The sequence below is a fragment of the Chamaea fasciata genome, unplaced genomic scaffold (genome assembly GCF_029207755.1).
Source record: "Chamaea fasciata isolate MVZ Bird 193981 ecotype frontalis unplaced genomic scaffold, bChaFas1.0.hap1 SCAF_2, whole genome shotgun sequence".
NCBI lineage: Eukaryota > Metazoa > Chordata > Aves > Passeriformes > Sylviidae > Chamaea > Chamaea fasciata.
In genome coordinates this window covers 67,124,087-67,147,740 of record NW_027094087.1, presented here as the reverse complement: position 1 = coordinate 67,147,740, position 23,654 = coordinate 67,124,087, and the positions used below count along the sequence as shown (strand labels likewise).

Here is a 23,654-nt window from a genome sequence, read left to right as displayed (position 1 = left end):
TGGCTTGCCTGTATTCAGAATGCTGCCAGCAGTGATCCAGCTTACAAGGACCTTGAAAGTCTTAGTTTTGTCTAAAAGTCTTAGTTCTGTTGCGAGAATCTAAGTATTATGAGTAAGAGGACTGTTAATAAGCAAAACCTTGCACATTTTGGAGTGATTTCTGTATGAAATCTTTTTGGACATGTTTCTGGTTTTGGGGTTTGGTCGGTTTTGTACTTTGCTTTTTTAAATTAGCCTCAGAATAAATATAATTTCTTAAATAATTTCTTTAAGGGAAAAATGGTTAATGCACTTAGCTATTACCTTTCGTTTTGTATCACGGAGTTTGTTCCTTACACATCATTCTGTGCTTTAAGTTGTTATAGATTAAATCTGTATTTCCATTGATACTTTTATCCCTTTTACCTGTGGAGTTTGAAAATAACCTTCCAAGAAAATGGTCTTATACCATATGGATAGAATATATGCATCTCTGGTTTTAAGGGACCAGTAGGATGGCTTGCATTTCTTCTCTGTGGGACAGGTGCCTGATAATGTTTGAATGGTAAAAAATGAGATAGTGAATAACAAGTAGGAGATTTTGGGGTGCTGTAGTAAGTCCAGCTAGTAGCAAGGAGCCTCTGCTCTAACCTTCCTGTGCAAAAAAGAAGAAACTATTGAAATAGCTATTTGAAAGATAAAGAAGTAGAAAGATCATTTTATTTCAAAATGGCTAGTTAAACTCCATAGCTAAGACAATTATCCTAATTTTGGTTAAAAAAGCTGACTAAAGAGAATACTACAGTAGGATAGCTGAGCGATGGTAATCCCAGGCTGATCAGTTAGAAGAAATAATAAATTTGAAAGTGCAAATCTGGTGAAAGTTTTAGCAGCAAATGAAACGTATGTGTTAAAATTATTGTAGGGTATAACAGAAATATTTCCAAGTCAATGCATGCTTACAGTATGTTTTTTTGGAACATTATAATTTTATTGATGATACTAAAAAAGTGTAGTTATACACAGCAGCCATGGGAAACTAGCAACAAACTGTAACTCTTAAGACTGCTGTCTTGTCACTGGCGTTTCAGAATCTGTTAAACCTATTTCTTTTTACTCTGTGAGCTCTGTTCCAATTTTTTTTCTTCCTTACTGTCTTTCTTTGCTTCTCTTAGGTTCGCAAATTTGTGGCCAAGGACAGTGCAGGGCTTCGTATCCGTAGCCACCCTTCCCTTCAGAGTGAGCAGATAGGCATAGTGAAAGTCAATGGATCCATCACTTTCATTGACGAGGTAATCAATAAGACATTTCTGTTGAAAATTGGGCTAAGATGTAAAGGTAATTCATGCAATAATGATTTTTTCCATGTTTAGATGTTGACATATACAACTTAAGACCATAAATGGCAAAAATCTAAATTTACTGATTTAGTTTTTCAAGCTGTCATTTCTTATAATTTTCCTCCATCAAGACGTGCGTAACAAACATTTGAGACTGATACAAGGAAAGAAAATTCCTAGAGATCATCTTACAATAATGCCTCTGAAGATTTAACTTTTCACTGCTTACTATTTCAACTCTACACAAAAATTCAGATGTAGATGTCCTTTTCATTACATCTTTCACTTAGAGATCTGAAAGATTATTACTAGTGTGTTAGACTACTATGCATGTGTTTTTCTTACAATATAATTTCATATGCAAGGAATATTTTAGCAATTTACCAAGTCATGCTAGCAATGGAAAAATGGGAAGTGTGGAATTTATAAAGCTTTTAAAGGCTTGACTTCTTTTCCTCTTTTATTTCAAAGCAATTCCTATTACTGCATGATCTGATTTAAATTTATCTTCACACTTTGACTTATAAAAATATATGCTTCCCCATTGCTTTGGAATTCTGATTTTGTCAATATTTCTCTTTATCTCTACTTATGTTGTATCAGCATTGTAAGGATCGTTGCTTCTTTGCTGCTATTGTCTGCCTGAAGTCTGTTAATCCTTGCTAGCTACAGAACAGTTACAGGAGGGCATGGCTCGTTTTTGTTGCTTGTTTCCCATAGATCCACAATGATGATGGTGTTTGGCTGAGGCTGAATGATGAAACAATAAAGAAGTATGTTCCTAACATGAACGGTTACACTGAAGCCTGGTGTCTGTCTTTTAACCAGCATCTTGGCAAGAGCCTTCTGGTACCTGTTGACGTAAGTAAAAGGTGCCTTTGAAAAATATCCAGAAGTACACTCTATCCTCATTACAAGACTTTCTTTAATTAAGGCTGCAAAAAGTCCTGAGGTAAACAATACTTCAATTATCAAATACAACCTTCTAGGTGTTTGCATTTTGGAGGGCTGCTGTGTAATGAGGGTGGAGTGTAGAAAGGTATGAGGCTTTTTATGTTGAAGCCTCTTCTCCAAGAAGAGAAAGAGAAGTGCAGGGACTGCTATTACAAAAGCAGAGTAGTATTAGATTCTGGTCTGCACCAGCTGTTTCTTATGCTAGATAGCATTGTCTGTGAAGTGGTCCACTGGTGCCATGATTTCAGAAGAGGCTTGCAGCCTACAGTGAATCAATGTAATTGATGCTTTTTTAAAAAACCGACCAAGCAAACAAGGAGTTCTTTAGGCTCTGGGTTTTGTGCATGTTTCTTATGAATTTTATACCTGAGTCCTTAAGTTATCACTTCATTAGCTATTCAAAGAATCCCAGAGCTTCAAGACAAACATTGAATTTGTGATAAGAATAAAAATAATCTATTTGAATAAAATAAATAGTGATTATCATCACTACAATTTAAAGGTTACACCTTTTCTGGAAACGAATTACGCTTTTTTGAAAAATGTGAAAGACAAAAAAGGAAAATCTCTATTAGCTAAACCAATGTTTCTCAAAAGATTCATGAACGTGCAGGCTTTTCTGGCTCATCTGTTTTCCTGCATTCCCTGAGTGGGCAGTACCTTGTTTTCTTCTGGGCAGAATGTGAGAATCAGATCTAATTGATACCGCTATGTAGATTTGAATTGTCATCTTATCTGAATGAGTTGCTGCTGCAGTTGAAGATAGTTGAGAAATATTTAATTAAATTAAACACAGTAATATCATGCTGTTCGTGTGTTTTGGTTATAGAAGAACTGAGATATTCCCAGTTCCAGTGAAATTGGGCTATTTGCTTGTAGCTAAATCTGGAAATTCGTAATACCCTGTGGCTGTTCTGCCAGACACTGTTACATGATGTGAATAGGTCTTCTTGTCTACAAATTATTTGTTGGTATATTTCTATTTGTAGATTTCTTTCACTAGAATCCTTATTTGGGAAATTATTTTAATTTTGCATTTGGGAAGCAAATTATTTCTGTACTCAGAAATCAGTCACTCAAATATGCATGTCATCACAGTGTTTTTCTAGTCTGTTGTAAAATATATGAAAACATGGAAAAATTAGGCTTTGTTGAGAACTTTGCCTGTATTTTTTTGCCTTAGAAATTGGTAACCATTAGAAAATTGCTGTATTATACTTCCATGAAATATTAATATTTCTGTGCTGCAGTTGAATTTTACCAGTTCACCCATGGTAAAAGTCAGTTCATCTTGACTAAGTAACTAACTTCAGTAAATATTGTATTTCTAGATGGATATTATAGTCTGGTAGATTTTTCTTAGTTGTGTGGATTTTTTTGGGTTTTTTTAGTTTAGCTATCTTCAATACCTTTTTGCTTACTGAAGGGAACATTTCTTGAGCTCAGAAGTTCTCTGTGGATAGCAAGAACTTATTGGTTGGCATATTTCATACAGCTCTGGTATACATGTAGTTCTAGGGAAGAGCATATGCTGTGCTCCTTGAGAGAAGCCTGAAAAGAAATGTCTGCCATGAAAAACTGAACATTCAGTCTTGACAGTATAATTTTGTGAATTCAAATTTCCTGTGAGTAAGGAGGCCAGGTACAGTCAAATGTGGAAAAACCACAATTCAGTGTTCAAACATTTCATTCTCTGTGTCTATGAAGTTCGGATAAAAGATTCTCTCTTGGTTTGGGGGGTTTTTCAACTCTCTTGTGAGTTAGTTCCGTTACTATTTAGACTATTAGGAGCTGTTAGGAATGCTTAATTTTCTTTTAGGTAGCCAGTCTTATGTCTTGTCTGACTCAAGTTAAAAGTCGTGTGCTTTCTTAGCTTCTGCTCTGAAAGTGGCAGCCAACATAGCAAAGGGATTACAAAAGTAACTCTTAAAACAGTGCAGGCATGTGCAAGAAATGTGTTTGGAGCTACTTTCAGAAAAGTTTCCTTGCACAGCTCTCATTTTCAGATTTTTAAGAGGACTTACCATGTCCTGAAACTATTTGATTTCATTATGACAGTATATAATCAGTAAGATTTGTTGGTTTGATTCATAACAATCAGTGGAAAAAGGAAAAAAACCAGTTCTCTAACATTTTATTTCTTAAAGGTGACAGACATAAGGTTCAGAGGCTGACTTTTGAATGCTTTAAGTCTTTTACAGCATGCTAGTCAAGCATATACTGCTTTCTTACTAGATACTTCCTTTGCACAGATACTGTTTTCTTGGTAGGAAGTTGTAAAAAATTCTTTATGGTGATTACTATGTTGAAAATATTTCAAATTCTGCTTTTTTTTTCCTCTGAATATTCCAAAAAAAGGACTGTTTGTAAGTCGTCAAATTTGATTTTTGCAGTCCTCTAGAGAGGGATGACTTATGTCAAAAAGGATGTTCAATTAAATTAAAATGACTAAAGCTTTGTTAGATTAAATTGTGATAGAATTCATATCTGCTCAATCCTGTTGATTTGGGTAGCTGAATGACATGGTGAGCAGAATGCAGTAAAAAAAATTGTGATTGTGCAAGTTTTTTTGGAGCCAAGCTGTTCAACCAGTTTTGGCTTAAAAAGAAAACTGGAGAAAGTCTCTTTTGTGACTGTAAATGCAAAGGGAAAATCAAATGCCTGAGTTAGGCCTTGTATTCCCTGTTCAAAAAGATGTTGCATTACTTCTAATAGACTCCATTTTCTATTCAACTGTGAGTGTGCAGCCTTGTCATCTCAAATTACATTGCTTTCTCATGTTTAAATAGACAGGCTTTTTATAATCAATCCCTTAAGTAAATAAATTTTCTTAGTACATTTTGGAAAATCTGTATTTTTTTTGTTTTAATTTTCAGTTATTCTGTTTCTTCACTGTATTATGGAACAGTGAGCAGATAAAAACAATAAACAGTAACACTTGGGAGTGTTAATTGTGACCTCTTTTCATCTTGATGTATATTTTGTATCTGCATTTTATGCATCTTTATTAGCATTAACTAGGTATTTTATGATAAAGCAAACACTGAATATTGCAAATCTCCTAAATGGATTTCCTGTATTTTTATCAGAGCTATTATATTTGAAGATAAAAGATCATAGGAAAGGCTAAATCCACGGTAGTTACCAGTATTTTATTTATTTGAGCTGTGGTCATTTACCTTCTTAGAAAGTCTTCAGCTCTTCTTCTGTTGCTCTTGTCTTTCCACAAGGAACTGCTTTACAGCCCCCGATCTGAAATTGTGCATCCAATTCATTGTAGATAATATAATTATGAGATTGTGAATTTAATAGATTGTGATTTTGGATAAGCTGTTTCCATCTCTGGTAGTTATTTTTCCTTCTGTCTTATGGTGTTGAGATACCTGTTTTTGAAAAAAAACTTCTAAAATTCTTTATGCAGACAGTTATTCATGCTTACACACAGTACATAGTAGAAAGGTACATAAAATACAAAAGGGTGCACACTAGGAAGAAATAGAAATGTATCTTGGTCAAGCTCTGGAAGTTGTCTTTTACAAAATCACATTCTAAGTTCTCATTACTTCATTTTAAATTTAAAACTTTGTAAGAAGGAAGATTATACCCTGATCTCCAGCTACCATATTACATTCCCTAGCCACCACAGGCAGTCAAGGATTGAGAAACTGCACATTTTTCAAACCATTATTGCAATGGAAGAAAGAATGAAAATTAGTATGTAGGCTCCAGTGCTTGATCACAGAGCATCAGAAAGCTGAATGTTCTGTGAGAACACTGAAGGGCATTGACAAAAGATTTTTACCATTGTTTTAAGCATGATGGAAAGCAATTGGAGAGTAAGACTGTTGAATAAAACATCAAGATGGCTGTTTAAGAGAAGTCTTAGTTTTGAAAAAAAATAACTGAGCTTTTGAATACTTCCTAATGGTCTAATGATTTTTTGTGGCAAAAAAAAATTAATTTTTTTAATCTCTGAAACTTAGAATTTATTGGGAAATGTATGAATTTCTAAAATTAGTTTTAGGTCTTGGAAGGTAAAGTCATGAAGGAAAGCACTAATTAAATCTACAGGTGATAGCATAAGGGCTAAATTCAAAGCTTCTGTATAGTGGTTTCTTCAGAATGAAAACTTAGTTCTCAAATAGGTGCCTCATCTATTCATCTAAACTGGTGTACAGTGTTATAATAGCCAGAAAGTTCTGAAGCTCACAGAGCAAAGGAGAGCTTCTAGTCTGGTCTTGTTGATCTTTCTAAGCCGGCATGGTCCCACTTCACTGCTTGACTTGTATGTTTTCTATGTAGAGCTCTATGATATAAAAAAGAGATCTTTGAAATGATTACCTAAATATTTGAGGTGTGAATAGTCCATGTTTCTCAGTGGAAGTCCATCAGAAAAAAAGGACATATGCTGCAAAGTAATAGAATCAGACAGTTTAAGTAGGTCGGATGCCTATGAAGTACACTCATTAGGCACATGTGGGCTTTTTATAGTTGGCAGAGTTTCCTGTCAAATTGATAAGCCTTTACTTGGCTCATCTTCCTGTCTAACACCCTCCCCACCTTCCCCAGTGCCCCAGAGCATATATCACTAATACATTGCTACCTCCTTCTGTTATGGGTAAAGATACTCAATTCTAAAGAAATGCTGGTGGTGTGACAATTTCCCTCTCTGTCATAATGGCAGATAATTTGTATTATTGAAACTTGATGTTCACAAGCAGTATATAGTAGATGATTTGCTTCTATCATGTGATAAAACTGTAGATTTACTTACTTTTAACATGTTAGTGCTTTTCCAAGGAATACAGATGAAGCACGTCAAGGGTGTCTTGAACTTGTTTCTGCCTGAAGAGATTTACTGCCTTAGCTACTGTTAAATTTTAATTTAATGTGACTGCTGAGCAGGGATTTCATTTGGTTCTTGTATCAGGATGGGATAGGGAACTAGATTTTGATACTTCTGTTCATATAGATGAAATGGGTACTTTGTCAAAGGGATTCCATCATAAATGCCATAAATATGATTATTAGTACTGCTATATGTATACTATTCTTTCATTTGACAGAAACAGTGAAAATTTCTTTGAAATGGTTAGAAACTAGCTTATGGAGAAAAGATGGCTTCTTTTTCATGTTTTCCAGTGATTAAAAAATGCTGTCCTCACTGTTTTGTGGGAGGAAAAATTAAACAGAACAACAGTGCTGATTTCTATAGTGTGGGCAATTGGTTATAAAATCAGTGATGTCTCTCTGGAAGCTGTATTTGGTTTATGATTATTCATACCAAACTTGTTAATGCATAGTATGTATTACAAAACTAATGAAATCTTAGCAATTGTTCTCCGTATAGCACTGAAACTTTGGCTCTGGTAAAAAAGTACAATTTTGATTTGCAAACTGGTGGAATCATTCTATGCAAGTGAACTCCTTTCAGTAACAGCAGCCTTAGGCCTTCTGCATCTCCTTGGTTCTGACTGGGTGACTAAAATTCTGTGTGCGCTTGTCCTGCACTGGTTGAAATCATCTTTCAGAACAGGAGACCATCTCACTAGAAAACTGGTTTGTGATGATATCAGCCACCATTTCTTCTGTAACAGAAATATGAGATTTTTCTATTCTTCTTCTATAAAGCATGAAGCCTCAAGCTTTATAAGAGATGTCTGGCTCTTAATTTCAGTAAATGGCATGACACACTACATCCATTTTGAGCTTTTGACATACTAAACTGTTTCTGTGTAATGGATGATTTGCCATGGTGAGCAATGGACCCAGGTGACTTGATTAGGAAAACAAAACTTTACCCTTTTGCAAAACATTCTACCAGCAAATTTACTTGAGGAGAAAGTTTGCATTATAGTACCTTGAGCTTCTTCCTCCAGTATTTCTTTGTTCCCATTTCTTTGTTGATATATGTCTTTTTTTTTCAAACTTTGTTGCTCAGAATGTCTTTAATGCTAGCCAAGGAGTAAGGGATTTGGACTTTTTTTCATGGACTTCCAAAGCTTTACCCCCTAAGGTGAGTTAAATTACAGGAACAGTCACACTGTATCTCGTGTTTTCAGAATGCACCTTATGACTCAACTTTATGCTAAATATTCTTTGAAGTCTGTTTTACTGTGAATTATTTTTGTAGGAAATAGCAGATTTGCATTCAGTGCTGTATCTGTGTCTCCTTCTTCTAAAATGAGAAAAAAATACCAGGGCAGATTATTGAATTCTTATTAATGCATGAGTAGCACTCTCCTTTTTTAACAAACCAGATTAGAAATTCAGAGAGGTAGCCTAGTAACATAACAAATCCTTTCATTCTCCCTGAGAGCAGAATTTACTGGTAAAATTTTTTCTTTTATTGGACGCTTCACATAAAGCTGCAGCATCTAATAAGATGATATTTGTATGAGTAAAGCTACAGATGTTTAATAAATACTCTGCCCATTCTCAATGCTTTTTTAAAATTATTTAATTCTAGGAACAAGATATATTATGTACAGTTAAGCTGTTTAAATTGACTATAGAAGTTTGTCTAAATATCAGTTCTGTAATGTTTTGAGATGGATTTTTTTTTGTATGAACTTTGTAATGATGATGATGTGTTGTACATTTTGGTTTAGAGTTTTTAAAACTTGTTTGTCCACTGATTCTTTTTCCCCAGAATAGCAGACTTTATTACATCAAGATCTAAACTATGTTTAAATTGTCTTTTTTTTCTCAAACCAGTTTACCTCCGTTTGCATTAACTTGCTTTGTAAGTTATATATTTACATAACAGTATCATTTTTGTATAAAGACTTCTTGAAAAAACTGCTGTATTATTCTGGACACAGTGCACAGACTTCCATACCGAAAAAATATGAAAACATGATAATTAAAGAGATCAGAGGAAATTGCATTCATTTAAAAGTAAATAATGTAACCAGCAGTTTCCTTTAAATCTGACAGAAAAAAGTATTCTTTGTCACAGCAGGAAGTGAACTCCTCAAAGGTGTTTTTATGGGAGATTGTCAAGGCAGAAGGTATCAGCATATTCAGAAGAAATTAAATTTAGAGAAATCAGATTAATAAACACTAAAGAAAATAGGGTACACCCTGTAATATCCATAATAAAAAGGTTTTAAATGCTCTTAGTATCTAATGGACAGGCCGCTAGTAAAGATTTTTATGCTGCTCCTAAAGAGCATCTCCTGTTGCTGAACACAATAGACTGAATGAGGTGAACCACTGGCTTCATCCACTAGGGCATTATGTAGTTTGTAACTTTCAGATGTTCCTTTAAAAGCACCTATGACTTTCAGTATAACAGAACTTGCTCCTGCTACTTACTTCCTTTCTTCTGAAATAAATTCACATTTGTTACTGCCATCCCTCATGTTTTTTTGTACAAAAGGCTTTCAGTTAAGCTGTTGTTGGCTGAAAAATCTATGCCATTTTTTTTTCTTCTTTTAGTAACTACCACTTTTTTTGGTAAGAAATTCAAAGTGTTTTCTTACTTCAGGTTTGGATATATATTTCATCAGCAAACAGTATGAAGTGAAATAGATTTGCAGACCCTTTTTTATTGTCATTGTCGAAACAATAAGCACACGCTATTACTTACATGTGCATTTAAAAGTCTATGGTATTGCTGTTCCTCTTTGTCATAATTTTGCCTTGACTCTAATTTAACAATATATTTTAAATGTGAAATCAAAATAAGAAGCATGTCATATGGAGAGAGAGAATGTTGAAAATCCCTTTCCATAGCCCCAAACTTTAACAAAATTTCACAAATAGAGCAGGATTAATGAATGTGTATCCTGAGAAATGTCAGTGAGGGTGAAGGTTTAGTGAAAGCAGTTGGATTAAATAATTTGTATCTAATGTTAGATATGAGCTATTATTTTTATATTAATGGTTACATTTATACCACTTTTGCTTTAAGAGTAATGTCAGAAGTAATTCAATTAATGTGCAATTTAGTAGTAGGTAGTTGTTCAGCACTGCACACTAAAATTAGCAATGTAACTAGGATCTCCTTTAGCTTTGAAATTCAGTAGTCTTTTGTAGTCTTGAAGTATTTCTTATCTCAGTTGTTTACAGGTGGTATTAATAGGTTGTATTCTGTTCTGCCCTTTTCTTTTAATTTCTCAGGAATCTAGGTCTAATGCTGATGATTTTTTCAAAGACCTAAATTCACACTGCCCACAGGAAGCAGTGATGCAAGAACAAGACCTGCCATTCCTTCGAGGTGGACCTGGAGTGTACAAGGTAGTGAAGACTGGCCCATCAGGTCACAACATCAGAAGCTGCCCTAACCTTAGAGGTATCCCAATTGGAATGTTAGTTCTGGGAAACAAAGTCAAGGCAGTGGGCGAGGTATGGATCCTTGTAGCTTCAGTTCATGTCTTCATAGATACCAGTATATAACAGTAGTAACCGCAACAAAAGAATCTACCTCTCTACAGGTTTGCTTTTCCCCTCCTCATCATAAATACTGGCCTTTGAACTTGGTTTATATTATAAATACTAATGCAATCGTGTCTTCTGCCTTTTTGCACTGATTGGAATAATGTTAAAATTGCACTGCAGTTATGTGTGCTTGCTGATGTATTTCTGTTACAGTATTCCTTACAAAATTGTGTTTCTTGATCTACTTACTTCTTTGTCCTATTCTCTGAAAGAATTCTGTTTCATTGGCAAAATGTTTTCCTAGGACCTAACCGTTTAACAAATTTCTGTGTCTCTGTACTGATTTTATTAATTTGTTTAGTTGCTGAACTGTTATTACTGTTCTGGGTTGTCCAGTTGTGGTGTTTTATGGTTAAGAAGGGCTTAAGGATGAAGTGTGTCATGCTATTTCCTAAATATAATATCAGGAACAAAATTAATACTCATAAAAACCTTTCATGTATACCTTGGTATTATAATGCTCCTGTTGCCACCATCGATTAGGAGGTATATCTTGGTGACTATTTCCCTCAAGTTTTTATTTAGGCTTATGTGGATTTTCTGAAGTTGTGGTTTTGGTGTTTTGCTTCTTCTGAACATAATTTGGTCTAAAATTTTTGGAATTACTCCTAAATGTAAATGTGCCATAAATAGATTTGGTACTTCAGTCTGCCTCAGCCTGTGGCCTTAATTTAAGAAACTTTTTTTAACACTTACTTTTTAATAGAGAGATTGAAATTTAATGTGTTTTCCAGATACTGTAAGTAGTTGCTGAATCATGTTACTGAATTATTTGAGAAGTCAATAAATTTTGCTTTTTTATGTGTGTGCATCAGGTGACTAATTCAGAAGGTACGTGGGTGCAAATGGATAAGAACAGCATGGTAGAGTTCTGTGAAAGTGATGAAGGCGAGGCATGGTCATTAGCTAGAGACAGAGGTGGAAACCAGTACCTCCGACATGAAGATGGCAAGTGGTTGTTTTATTTTTTAAAATAAAAGTAGTAAAAAATAAGCAGTCTGAACAGGGGAAATAAAGAAGTATCTGAGTTTTGAACAGGTATAACATTTGCTTATGCATTTGCATTTGAATTATGTTGCGTTGCACAGTTGGACTTAAAAGTTGCTTATAAATATTCTTTAAATGATTTTTAAAAAAAAAAAATTAAAATATTTGTGTATGATTTCTTCTGTACCAGTTACGGTTATGGACAAGATTTCTAACCATCTTTTGTCTTTTAGCTCTGGGGTTAATTTTTATGCATCTATTTTCCAAAAGGTGTCTTCATGAAAATCTTTGACCTTAGCAGTCATATCCTGCTTGTGTTTTTAGGTCACACTTCTTGTCAGCCTCTTATTTGTTCATTTTAACGGACTCTTTGCCATTTTTCTGGTTTTGACATTTGGTGCTGAAATTCATTTCACACATAGATACTCTAGCAATTGTCATCACATCACTGTACTAGAACAAAGCAAGTCCTTGCTAATACATAAGTATTTTCTGTAGACTATTGCAGCTTGACTTTCAGGCATAAAATCTTCTGCAAAGAAGGGAAGTGATGAAGAGTTTTTCATCAAATATATACATGTTTACATAATACTTCAAACAGTTCTTTAGAAGTCATAGCTTTTCTATTTTTAGTTGTAATGCCAAGTTCTGAGGTGCTCGAAGAGCTCAAGTAGATTCCAGAAACTAAATAATTGTAAATTGGAACAGTACCTTATTGTTGAAAGCACATGTATTCTTAATAGGGTTGATAAATTCATTATTTTCTATTTTTATACAGGGTTGTTTGCTTTTCCAGTAGAAAATAATTTCTCTGAAATTAATAAATTAAGCAGTATGCAAAAATTGCTATTCTAGAGTGCTTACTTTGAGAAATACATTTAAGTAACTTGACAGTATTTTGCATTTTTAAGTAGTCTTTTCATCTTCAGTAAGTGACCTATCATTTCATATTGTCTTAAATTTCTCAAGTGTATGTGTACTCTAAGAATTCACAAATCAGAAAGACTTTAAACAAGACCCTTGTTTGCAGGTGTGTCTTCAAATTCTTGATCCTCACGCACTCTTACTGAAGGACATCTTTGAATATAGCATTGCTCTCACAGAAAAAGAAATGCAAGCTTCAGGCTTTGAGGACAAAACTCTGTAATAGGATTTCTGCAGTACAGCTCATAGAAATGCCATCTTAGAAACTTTCTGATGTGAATCCCATGCCTCAATATACCAGTTTTTAATCTTATTTAGATGAGTCTCTTTTTACAGGTAGGGTGAAGATGGATGTCTCTTGTGCACCTAGCTAAAGCAGTTTAAGCAGTTACCAGCACAAGTACTGGGATTTTTTCAACCTGTTCTAGGTTCCTAGTCCACCTCAGTACCATGTAAAACTTAATGAGCTTGAGCCATGAAGGTTATTTTAAACTGATGGCTTCTATTTGCCATGAAATTATTTAGAAATAATTTTTCTTCAGTTTCAGTGGTTTTGCTAGAGAGAGATAAGGATCTGCAGGAGCTCTAGCTAGATTTCCAAATGTCTATTTTTTTTATCCATGAATACCAGTCTTTCACATTGCATTCATATTTTCACTATTTAATAAAATTGTCATTAAGCTCCCATAATGAGGTAGGATTTTTGTCAGAGACAAGGCAAAAGTCTGAATAGCTAGGTCTGTATCCAGTTAAAATACTGCAGCAAGATCTAGAGTAGCCTCTGACTGAAAACATTCTAGACCCTTTCTTTTATAAACTGACTTTCAGTTCCCAGCTTTCTCCCTAGTAATTTGTTTTTAACTTGAATATGTGATGTAAAGTTTGTACTCTGAAATGCAGTTTTGTCCCGAAGTGCAGTTTTTTAAAATTTACTTTTTGAGGTGTTGTGATTTGTTTTTGTTTTTTTTTTTTAATCCATGTTAATTTTAATGCACTGACAAGAAATAAAATTTTTTCAAGGTGCCAGCTCACACTTTCAAACCTGCATTTACACTTTCAAACCTGTATTTGGGGTATTTCTTCTGAATGCTTTCCTATATATTGTCAGTTGGAATGGTATTCTTGACCACATTAAGGCAGTAATTTCTCTGTAAATCTAAATAGTCAAGTGGATACTGTCTCATTTATTTTAATTCTACTGTAGTTTTGAATATTATGAAATACTCCAGGTTGGTTTGGATTGCAGGTTGCTTTAGTGTCGTACAGAAAGCAAAATGATAGTGCTCATTTACAGATACAAATAAATCTGTCAGGAGAAAATACCTTGTCTCCCATGAACTATTGGGGTAGCCACAATTAAATGTTTATTGGCTCTGAGTTTGCCACTCTGAAAACTATCCTTTCTTCACCTTGCTTTGTCAAAGGGATTTTAACAGTTGCTGAATGATGCTACTGGAAAAAAAAAGTGTCAAATAATGGCATAGGTGGCAGCAACTCGGTCAAACAAAAAACAGTCTACATGGTATTAAGTCATCTGTTTTTATATTTTAGAGTATAAGTTCTGAAGAACTGATGTGGGGTTTTTTGGAGAGAATTTAGTCAAGAGGAAGAGTGCTATCGGTGGAAATAAATATCACTCTCTTGCTTTGTGACTCATCTTTCTAATGTAAATCTGTTACTAAGAGGTCTAACTCGGAAGTGATGTGGTTTTTTTACAGAGCAAGTCCTTCTAGATCAAAATGTGCAGACTCCTCCCCCAAGTCCTTTTTCAATACAAGCTTTCAGTAAGGGGACAAGCTGTAGTAACGGACAAGGGTTTGATTATGGCCTTGGAAATAACAAAGGTATGTTTTTACACTCACATTTTTTAAAAACCATATTTATCTCAACTTTGCTTATATTTTATTACTCATTTTCTGCTTTGTTAGGCACCACAGGTCGTCTCCAAAGCAATAGTATAATGAATTGCAAAGTGTTAAAACTGCTTTGTTCTCTGCTTTAGTTTTACTCAGTCTAAGTATTCTGTATAAAAAGGATCAATGAAGATTTGGAATTTAGTTGTGAATTTCTGCAGTGGTAGGCACAAGACTGAAATGCTGAAAAGAAAAATACATGTAAAACAAGATTAGAAAACTATTTGATTTAGAAAGCACATGTTTTTAAAATTCCAGAAACATTTCTGATCTATCTTGACAATTTTTAAGTGCCTTTAATGGATTGACAAGATAAAACATGCCATTTAAAATTTGCTGTGAAATTAAAAACAGAAGTTTTAAAACTGAAATTACCTTTCAATTATATGGATACCAGTTACAACTGCTGGGAAATAAAATCTACTTCCTTTTGCTGATATAAAATAATTGTTTCTTTTCATCATGGTTTATTTTGCTGTCACATACATAAAAGCCATCAAAATAAACTCAGTCTGCATGACTTCTGTTCATTTCTTGGTTAATTCTGGCAGATTTAATAATACAGAAAGGACTTTCCTTGAGGCAGAAGTTCTTGAGAAATATTCCTGAAACATGGAGCTCTGTCATTGTATTTTTATATTGCTGTAGTCTATGTCACTACAAATAGGGGCCTAAGGTGTGCTATGTGGTTTTTAGCACCAGCATTTATTTCTTCATGGTATCCTAAATAAAATAACATAAAATTTATTTTAAAGGAGAGAAGATTAGGAAAATAATTATTCCTAAATAGTCGAGTCTGTTAATGTCACAGCATGAAGTAGTTTTATATCATTTTACAGTGGTTTACTGTGTAGAAAGTGGTTCATACTTGTCCATGCATTGTTATAGGAAACCCTTTTTTTGGACCAAGGCTGGATAAGTTGAAGCATTTTCGTTTTGTTGTATAGGGCCGTTAACCCTTTTTTTTCCCAGTTCATCCATACGCGTTTCAGAGTAATGGTGGAATCACAAAAGTGGAAGTATCTAAGATGTGAGGCAGTATTACAGTTTATCTTCAATGTCAGTTGTGTAACAGTGCAGAAATATTATCTGTTCTTTTTTCTGCAGAAACATATTAAGACAACAATTTTTTTCTTCTATGTTGTCCAAAGATAAATATGCTGTGTTAACTGGCATCCTGATTTCTGATTGTGATTTACTCTTTACTATATCTTAAGCAGTTTCTAAGGTGGTGTTTTGGGATAATAGAGCTACAAAATGTTTGGAAGCTACTCCTGGCATTGAATTCCATTCTGTTTTGTATGCATTGTTTTCTCAATGTTTAACATAGCCTCAAGCTATGATGTTTAGTATGAATGAGCAACTCAGCTACATTACTTCATTCAGTCTGTGTATTGTATTTCCTTCTGAATTCCCCAAGGATGGAGAGTTGTGGGAAGCTACATTGAAAGAATAATTGTCTTACATTCCCAAAAACAGAATTCTTCAGCTGTACCTTTACTTTATATGCAGTCTTTCTGTCTTCTCAGGTCTAAGAAGCTTTGAGTTTTTGTGGGGGCAAAAAAAAAAAAATATGGAAGGTACAGGCATGATCTCTTAGGGGAATTCCTGAAGGAAGCACTTCTTTTGGAGGGGCTTGTTTGTTAAAAGTAATTCTATAGGAATGTCATAGTTTTGATGAAAATTCAGTCCCATCCGAGACTGTTTCAAAATGACTGGTGAAATGTAAAGATCCCCATAACAGGTGTGTAGTTTTACAGTAGGTAACAGTTTCCTACTGTAAAGCTGCTAATTTTAGGTTTACAGTATTACCTGCAAGAAAGAAGAATCTGATTCCCACAAAGAATCTGATTTAGCTGTGTCTTCTCTCTTCCAGCTTTCTATGTTACAGGCAGTTTTTTAATATTTCTCATGATTGGCTCTACCCACCTCCATATTTGATTGTGCTGTGGGCAGATGACTTTGAACATCTTCTCAGATATTCTTCCCTTTAAAATCCTTACTCATTTTTGGAATTAGGCACGTTGCATTTAAGAATAATAGTCTGTCAGACATGTAAATCACAGAATGGCTGGTGTTGGAAGGGACCTTAGGGATCACTTGAGTTCAAACCCTTTTAGACCAGGTTGTTCAATCACTTCTAGGTTTTTAAGGTAGGAATGATTGCTACTGAAGTACAGATTCCAGTAGTTTTTAGGTATGCTACTTCCAAAACAGGGAAATAAAATTGATTCTTTGATTCCTGTAGATGATTATTTAGAAAGGCATTCCAGTTATCTTCTGGTATTTTTCTCTTCTTATTTTTTAACCCAAAATATCAAGAAAATAAGTTTAACTTAGAGTTCTTAGGTAATACTGGGTGTGATACATCTGCTGGTCTTTTTCTAATTCCTTAAAAAGACAATTGATAATAATCCAAAAATGTTGTAAAGTTTGTGTTAGCTGCTAAAAAATTTTAGTAGGTTTTCTACAGTGCTGTCAAAATTATAGAAATTTGCAGAATAAAGTGATATTGTTAGGATTTGTCTAGTGATGGTTCAAATCTGAGATTGTCTCAAATTTTGTGCCTCCTACCTCATATTACTAAGTATACTTCAAGTTACAACATGGTGTGGACTTTTACTGAGGCGTCATGTATTTCTAATGCTCACATTGAGTTTTTTGAAAATTGGCATTCAGAAATTAAAACTCTTGTTTTTAACATGCTAGTTTGTTGAAGGCCTTTCTTAGCCTCTCAGCAAATATAGGTAGTTCTTCAGAAAACCAGTTCCATTCTTAAGTGGTACTTACGGATTTTTAAAATTACCTTCAATCTGACCTCGAAAAACAGTGTGACAGAATACTTTTTAAAATATTTGCAAAAATGAGCAAATATTTACCAAAGCATTGGCACAGAAATACATTTGCCAAACCCTAATTATGTGTTAGCTTTCCCTTCTCATCAGTTTTTCTAATGTTTTTTCTGCATGTACTGTTGCATGTGTGTATTATTGTAAATGCTAGGGATTTCTGTTTTTTTTCTTTGGCTGCTCTTCATTTTTTAGCAAGGCAAATATAAATCTCTATTTTGAAATGTTTAAAATAATTGCGGTAATATCCATGATCCTTAAAAGCAGTAGTTTTATTGCCATGCATGGAGTGAGATTTTTATGTTTAGCCACAACCAGAGTTGTATGTGGCTAAATGAGATTTAAGAGCTTTCTCTATTATCATCATTTAAACTTTGAGTACCATTTTACTCTGCCTTTCTGGAGAATGACAGGTAACAGGTTGTAGTTTTGACTGTTTTGCCCACTGCAGGTGACCAACTGAGTGCCATACTGAATTCCATTCAGTCACGGCCAAATCTCCCAGCTCCTTCCATCTTTGATCAAGCTGCAAAACCTCCCTCTTCCCTTGTCCACAGTCCATTTGTGTTCGGACAGCCCCTTTCCTTCCAGCAGCCTCAGCCACAGCTTCAGAGTAAGTTTGTCAGCCTTACCTGCCTCATCAGTCCATTTTCTGCAGCTTTGACATTGCTGTTCTCAGTTGCTTACCAGCTACTAATCATCCCACGGTGCACCTTTCTGGTTTTGTTTTTTTAAGTTTTTCATGATTCAGAAGCATGTGAGGTAATGCTCCCAAAGAAGTATACTTGTTCAACTTTAATTTTTTTATCGACAGTATTTTTGGTTTGTATGTGTAACTTAAGGTAAATATTTCGTGTAGTACAAAATGTTGATAATTCTTTTAACATCAAAAATGCACTGCAGTAAGTATATAGCTATTAACTTTTCTTACTTGCTATATTTCTATTTTTGTCATTGCTCCTAACTTTAGGGATGTAGCTGGACAGTGGGAATAACTTGGCACTACTCATACGAAATGTTTCGTTTCTTTTCTGTTGGATGGTCATGGGATTGGCATGGTAATGAAAATTTGCTCGTTGAGGTGAATACCAGCTAACCTGATTACTGATGGGAGGACAGAAAACTGTTTTGATTAATGAAAACAAGAAGCTCAACATTCATGACAGATAGCTGATACTGCACTGATTTCTCTCTTACATGAAGAACAGTTAGAGCACAGGTCACAGGAATACTAGTTTATCCCTGTCTCCCACAAACTGTCTCTGAGGTGCCTCAGCTCTTTCCTGTGGGACCCCATCAGTCAGTTCAATGTCTGTGTATATGCAGTCCTGCATCTCTCCGGCTCAGCTTATTGAACTGACCATGAAGTCCTTCACGTGAGAACTAGATTAAGATTTCTACTTGACTTTGACAATAAGATTTTTAATAATAAGATTTCTAATTTGCTTTTACAAGGACTTTCAGAAATATTTTGACAGGGATCTTCTGTAGTTTTGCTGGACTTAACACCGACATCCTGAAAGCAGAATATTTCAAACTCTACTCAGATAAAACAGGTGATTGCCAGTGGCATCAGCACACCTTCATTAAGAATTTGTCAAATATTTATGCGTTTCCATCACTTTTAGGTTTTTCTTCTGTTCTTCAGAGAGGTAAAATCAGTTACTCAGCTTTGCTTCAAAAATAACCCTAATTGTCTTATTTCAAATTCAGATGATTTGTTCTTTAGCATTTAGACGTATGTTGTATGAAAACAAATGCATCATTTTTGACTGCCCAACAAGATCTTGCTAAATGGATTTCTCTGTCCAAGCTGTGCAGATAAACTGTATTCAGTAAGCTACATCCATGTTTTGTGTTTTCATAAGGATCCAATTCAAATGGAAGCCTTTTTTTTTTTTTTTTTTTTCTTATTTGTCAGGTGGCGGGAGGAGCACTGGTGGTCTACCAAATAAAAACACGATGAAACTAGAAATTTTTTTCAAATTTGTGATCTTAGCTTAGTATAAGGTCTGAACCAGTTTGATTATTTGCCCTTCCAGAAGGGCAAAAATTGTCACCCTGAACTGATGTACTGGTGCACTGACTGTGATTTGATTCAAGGACTTTTTTTTTTAAGCAGTTTATTATCCAGTGTCAGGTTTGATGCAGATAATATGAATTATTCATAAAGGAGAGAAATATTAATATTTTTGTTTTCAGAAAATTTAAGAATAATATGGGAGAAGATTTCCTGTTTAAACTTCCTTAGACTTTCACAAACTTGTTCATCCTCCATTTGCAAGTTCATCCAAATTCAGCATATGTCAGAGATGCCTGTAAGACTACATCCATATACTTGTTCATCTAATAGTTTTGTGCAGTTATATTAGAACTGTAACAGAAACTAATTTTAAGTATGGAATTTTAGTTCATTATTTCTAAATCACTTTATAGCCTCCTGTTACCAAATGTGTAATTAAAAGTTAAATCCATTAAACAATGTATCTTAAGAGTCCATAGCAGGTCAGTAGAATTGCCTTAGATGTGCTTAGTTTTCATTTCCAGTTATGTGCTCCATCCTTAAGTTCTTCCTGCAGTAAAGTTAGATTTTAAAATTAAAATGAATGTTTATAGTCAATATGCTGTTATATTAAATAGACTAGTGATAGTCTAATAGTTGAAAGAAGTTGTGCCAGCCTAGATTTCCCAGTCTGCAGAGGTTATATATAAATACCAATCTTGATTGCAAGTCAGCCTAAATAGTTCAGTCTGATATTTACGTTTTCTGTTCTTCCTCAGATATCTCTACCCCTGGGGAGAATTTTGGTTTGAAAGCATAATTCTGAGGAAAGCTAGGATCCTGCTGAATGCCCTCTAGAATTATTTCCTTGATTTAGATTTTTATAATAAGAAGAAAAATCTTGATCTGATATAAACATACTTTGTGCTGGTGACAGATGATAGTTTTCCTTAGAGGTGTTTGTAGGTAAGTGGGTTTTCAGGAGATTTTTCTGTCCTTGAGGTTTGGTTTGCAAATTCACATAAGAAGGAAGAAACTTTTTGTCCTTCAACACAGTGTCTGGTTTTTGGTTTTTGTTGTTTTTGGGGTTTTTTGGTGTTTTTTTTTCCAGAAATACTACAGTTTGGGACAGTTACCTCCTGACATATGATTCTTGAAGAATTAAAAAGTGTCTCTGTTACTCCCTTCACATCATAAATAAGTAAAAACAGGGCTCTGTGTTTTATCAAAGAATTCGTTGCAGAAGGGATATTAGGGAAAAAAAAAAGGGAAACACTTTTACTCAGTTTTGTGTTACTTGCTAGAGTTCTGTGAAGGGCTGATGGTTCTGTCCTGCTTAATTCCTTAGCTAGTTTTCAGACATAGTTATACTAGAGATTGTTTTCTTTTTCGCAGCAACAGACAAAATTAAGGTACTCTTGCTATTTGTTTTAATTCTTTGTCTGTCTTATATGCAACTAAAAGTTCAGAAAAGGTAGAAGAGCTGGCAGAACCTACCCGGAGTACAAGAATATCTATATTGACTTGGAGCCTTAGCAAGAATTTTTTTCCATTAAGATCCCAAGTTTATGTGTGTTTCTTTCTTGGATATTTGACCAAAACAGGCTGTAATTGCTCCAGTCTGCTTATGCTTGCTTCTGAGAAGCTTGTAAGATCATCAGTAACAGATTTGCTTGTGACTGCAAAGTCCCATAGTCACAAGATTATTACTGGTTGCTTGATTTATTTGTCAATGAACTTTGTTAAAAGCATGGAAGACTCAAATTTCTGTTTGAGTTCTGAGTGTAGGGGAAGTGTGGAAGCCTAGAGGGTCATGGAAGATCTTGTTTCTCAACCTTCAGCAATATGTGCTAGGTCATAAATCTCCTTAGATGTGGCAAGTGTGGGTAACAGGATCTTGGCATGCTGTCCAGCATCAGTTACCGAAATTGGATGATCACCTGTTGAGCTCTGAAGTTAAGGAGGGAAGTGTGAGACTGCAGTCACCAGTGTTAGACCTTTATGCCATGTGTCCTCACACCTGAGTTGATACAGCAAATGAGGAGTGGATTTCTTGGCTAAAAAACTTTGGACCTCCATGACTTCTGGTATGTTAACCATCTTCCAGTGCAGCCCTGGCAGCTTGCATGAGGTAGGTACTGCTTCCTGGTCAGGCAGAAGCTGCAGTGCTGAATTGCTGTTTAATACAGTGTCCTGTCAGGCTGCTTCCTTTCCAGTCCATGCTGCAGAGCTGCAGTCCAACCATCCATTATTAGCTCCTGCCATTCTTGTCAGGAGTTCCTTGATGCATCCCTTCAGTATTGTGCCAACAGTTTCTTCTTGGTTTTGTTCCTTTCCCATCTAGGTGCTGGTGATTTAGAACCACAGTGCTTCTCTTGGCATTTTCTAAAATTGTAGAGGGGGCACAAAAGACCATCACACATGTGGAGCACATAACATGTGCTTCTTGGTAGTATTTCAGTAAAATGAAGGGAGAGAATCTTTTCAACCAGGCATGGTGATCTCTTCTGTGTATGACTTAATCATCAGTTAAACCAATGACAAGTGGTCTAATTGTTTTTTCAGATGGTGCACGTTGCCAAGGCATCATTCTTGAAAATTTGGGCTAAATTAAATGGTCTCATAATCTAGACTTTTCAGGTTCTATAGGCAAGGGTACCTATGAAACGTGCATTTGGCCAGGTCAATCCAAAACCATCCCTGGGGGACTGGTATGGTAAAAGCTGGAGGAAGAGGATGAAGTGTCAGGTGTTTTTTCAGAACTAATTTCCTCATATCACATCTTCAAAAGTTGTAGTTGCAAATTAGAAAAGCAAAGAATTTTATTTTTTTTAAATCCACCTTCCCAGCACAGGAACGCTTCTTTCAGTTAATAAACTCGTGGCTCGTGTTGATGTTCCAAACCACACCACTGATAAAGAATTTTGCTAATATTTTTCTCATGATACCATATTTCAGCTTTTGCTTCAATTCATTCACTCATACACCTACTTTAACCATACTAAATAACTTTTTTCTTTTACAATATTCAAGCATTTTTTTTACTTCAGTGCATTATTTTATTAGTGGAAAAATAATGTCTAAAAAAGTCCTAGTCCTACTGTCAGTATGACATTTGGCATTTTCAGGAGGTGAAAAAAGATACATTGACTGCTTGAGGAAATTCAGCTAACAGCTGTATTGTAGTTTCCACGTCAATAAAAGTTAGTGAAAGAAGAATACATGGTTTTATCTAAGAGACATCCATTGCTTAGGCAGCACAGAAAAGGCAGGTCAGTGCTTTCCTTCATCATGATGCAGGAAAGCTGTGGCATTTCAGAAGAAACGTGAACTTAACTCCATTTTCCAGTGACATTTTATGTTATTGTTACAGAGTTTGTTTAATGAAGGCTTACATGAACCAGTTTAGTGGTATGTCGTGCTTCCTGGGTTTCCTCAGAGGAAGTAGACACAGCTGTTAAAATACTGTATCCTGCCATAGAAATTGAATTGCTTCTTACGTCTCCATATTGGGTATCTTTTCAAGCTGGAGCTATTTCCATGTTGAAGGAAAGAGCATGACTAAAGGCACACTGATACATGCGAATGGCTCATGAACATGCCTTGCTGCCTTGTATTTCCAGTCTTCATAGTCTTTGAGGATGTTTCAGAAAGAGGGAGTCCTGATCAAAATGTTGATCGCTGAGGCTGTCCAGTTATCCTGGATATACATAGATTGTCATACTCCTGGACCCACCGTCCCCTTGAAATGATTTTATAATAGTAGTGCATCATTCAGCTCTATATTACAACATTACAAAATGTATGTATTCTCAGACACCAAGTGAAAGAATGAAGTATAAATGTGCGTTCATGAAAGTGGATTTTGTAAAGGTTTTCCTTTAATTATTAATTTAGTGGGATGCTAGTGTATCAAATTGGCATTTTTAGGTTTGCTGCTACTGCTGTTTTGTGCTCCTAATGTTTGTTTGCCTTTCCCCTTTAAAAATTGACAGTGACATCCTGTTACTCAGAAGCTATATAGTTATTATTGGATCTCTCCAAATCATTTGTAGGTATCAAAAGTAGGTAATACTAGAGTTAAATCTGTGTTAATACAGTGTTGAGAAATTAAGGATTAGTTTCTTTTGTGAAAGAATTAAATTCTTACTTCAAATGTATGAACACCTTCTCCTTGTAGAGTTTCTAGAACCATAGCTTGTTGCATAAGATAGCAGTCTTGGTAAGTTGATATGTACGAGTTAATAAATGTATTACCAGA

At 34.9% G+C, this 23,654-nt stretch overlaps 1 protein-coding gene across 16 annotated transcripts in view; it reads left to right on the top strand.

The window, feature by feature from the left end:
• Nucleotides 1–23,654, top strand: part of MYCBP2 (MYC binding protein 2) — a 173,712-nt gene that overhangs the window by 116,111 nt on the left and 33,947 nt on the right. For 7 of the 16 annotated variants that reach the window (XM_066176316.1, XM_066176328.1, XM_066176313.1 and 4 more), the window contains 7 exons: nt 1,155–1,271; nt 2,040–2,180; nt 8,215–8,289; nt 10,401–10,625; nt 11,534–11,666; nt 14,348–14,473; nt 17,843–18,004. In XM_066176316.1, the coding sequence (XP_066032413.1) occupies nt 1,155–1,271; nt 2,040–2,180; nt 8,215–8,289; nt 10,401–10,625; nt 11,534–11,666; nt 14,348–14,473; nt 17,843–18,004 (979 nt within the window). The remainder of the gene's footprint in view (nt 1–1,154; nt 1,272–2,039; nt 2,181–8,214; nt 8,290–10,400; nt 10,626–11,533; nt 11,667–14,347; nt 14,474–17,842; nt 18,005–23,654) is intronic. The other 9 variants (XM_066176317.1, XM_066176315.1, XM_066176318.1 and 6 more) reach the window with 9 other exon arrangements.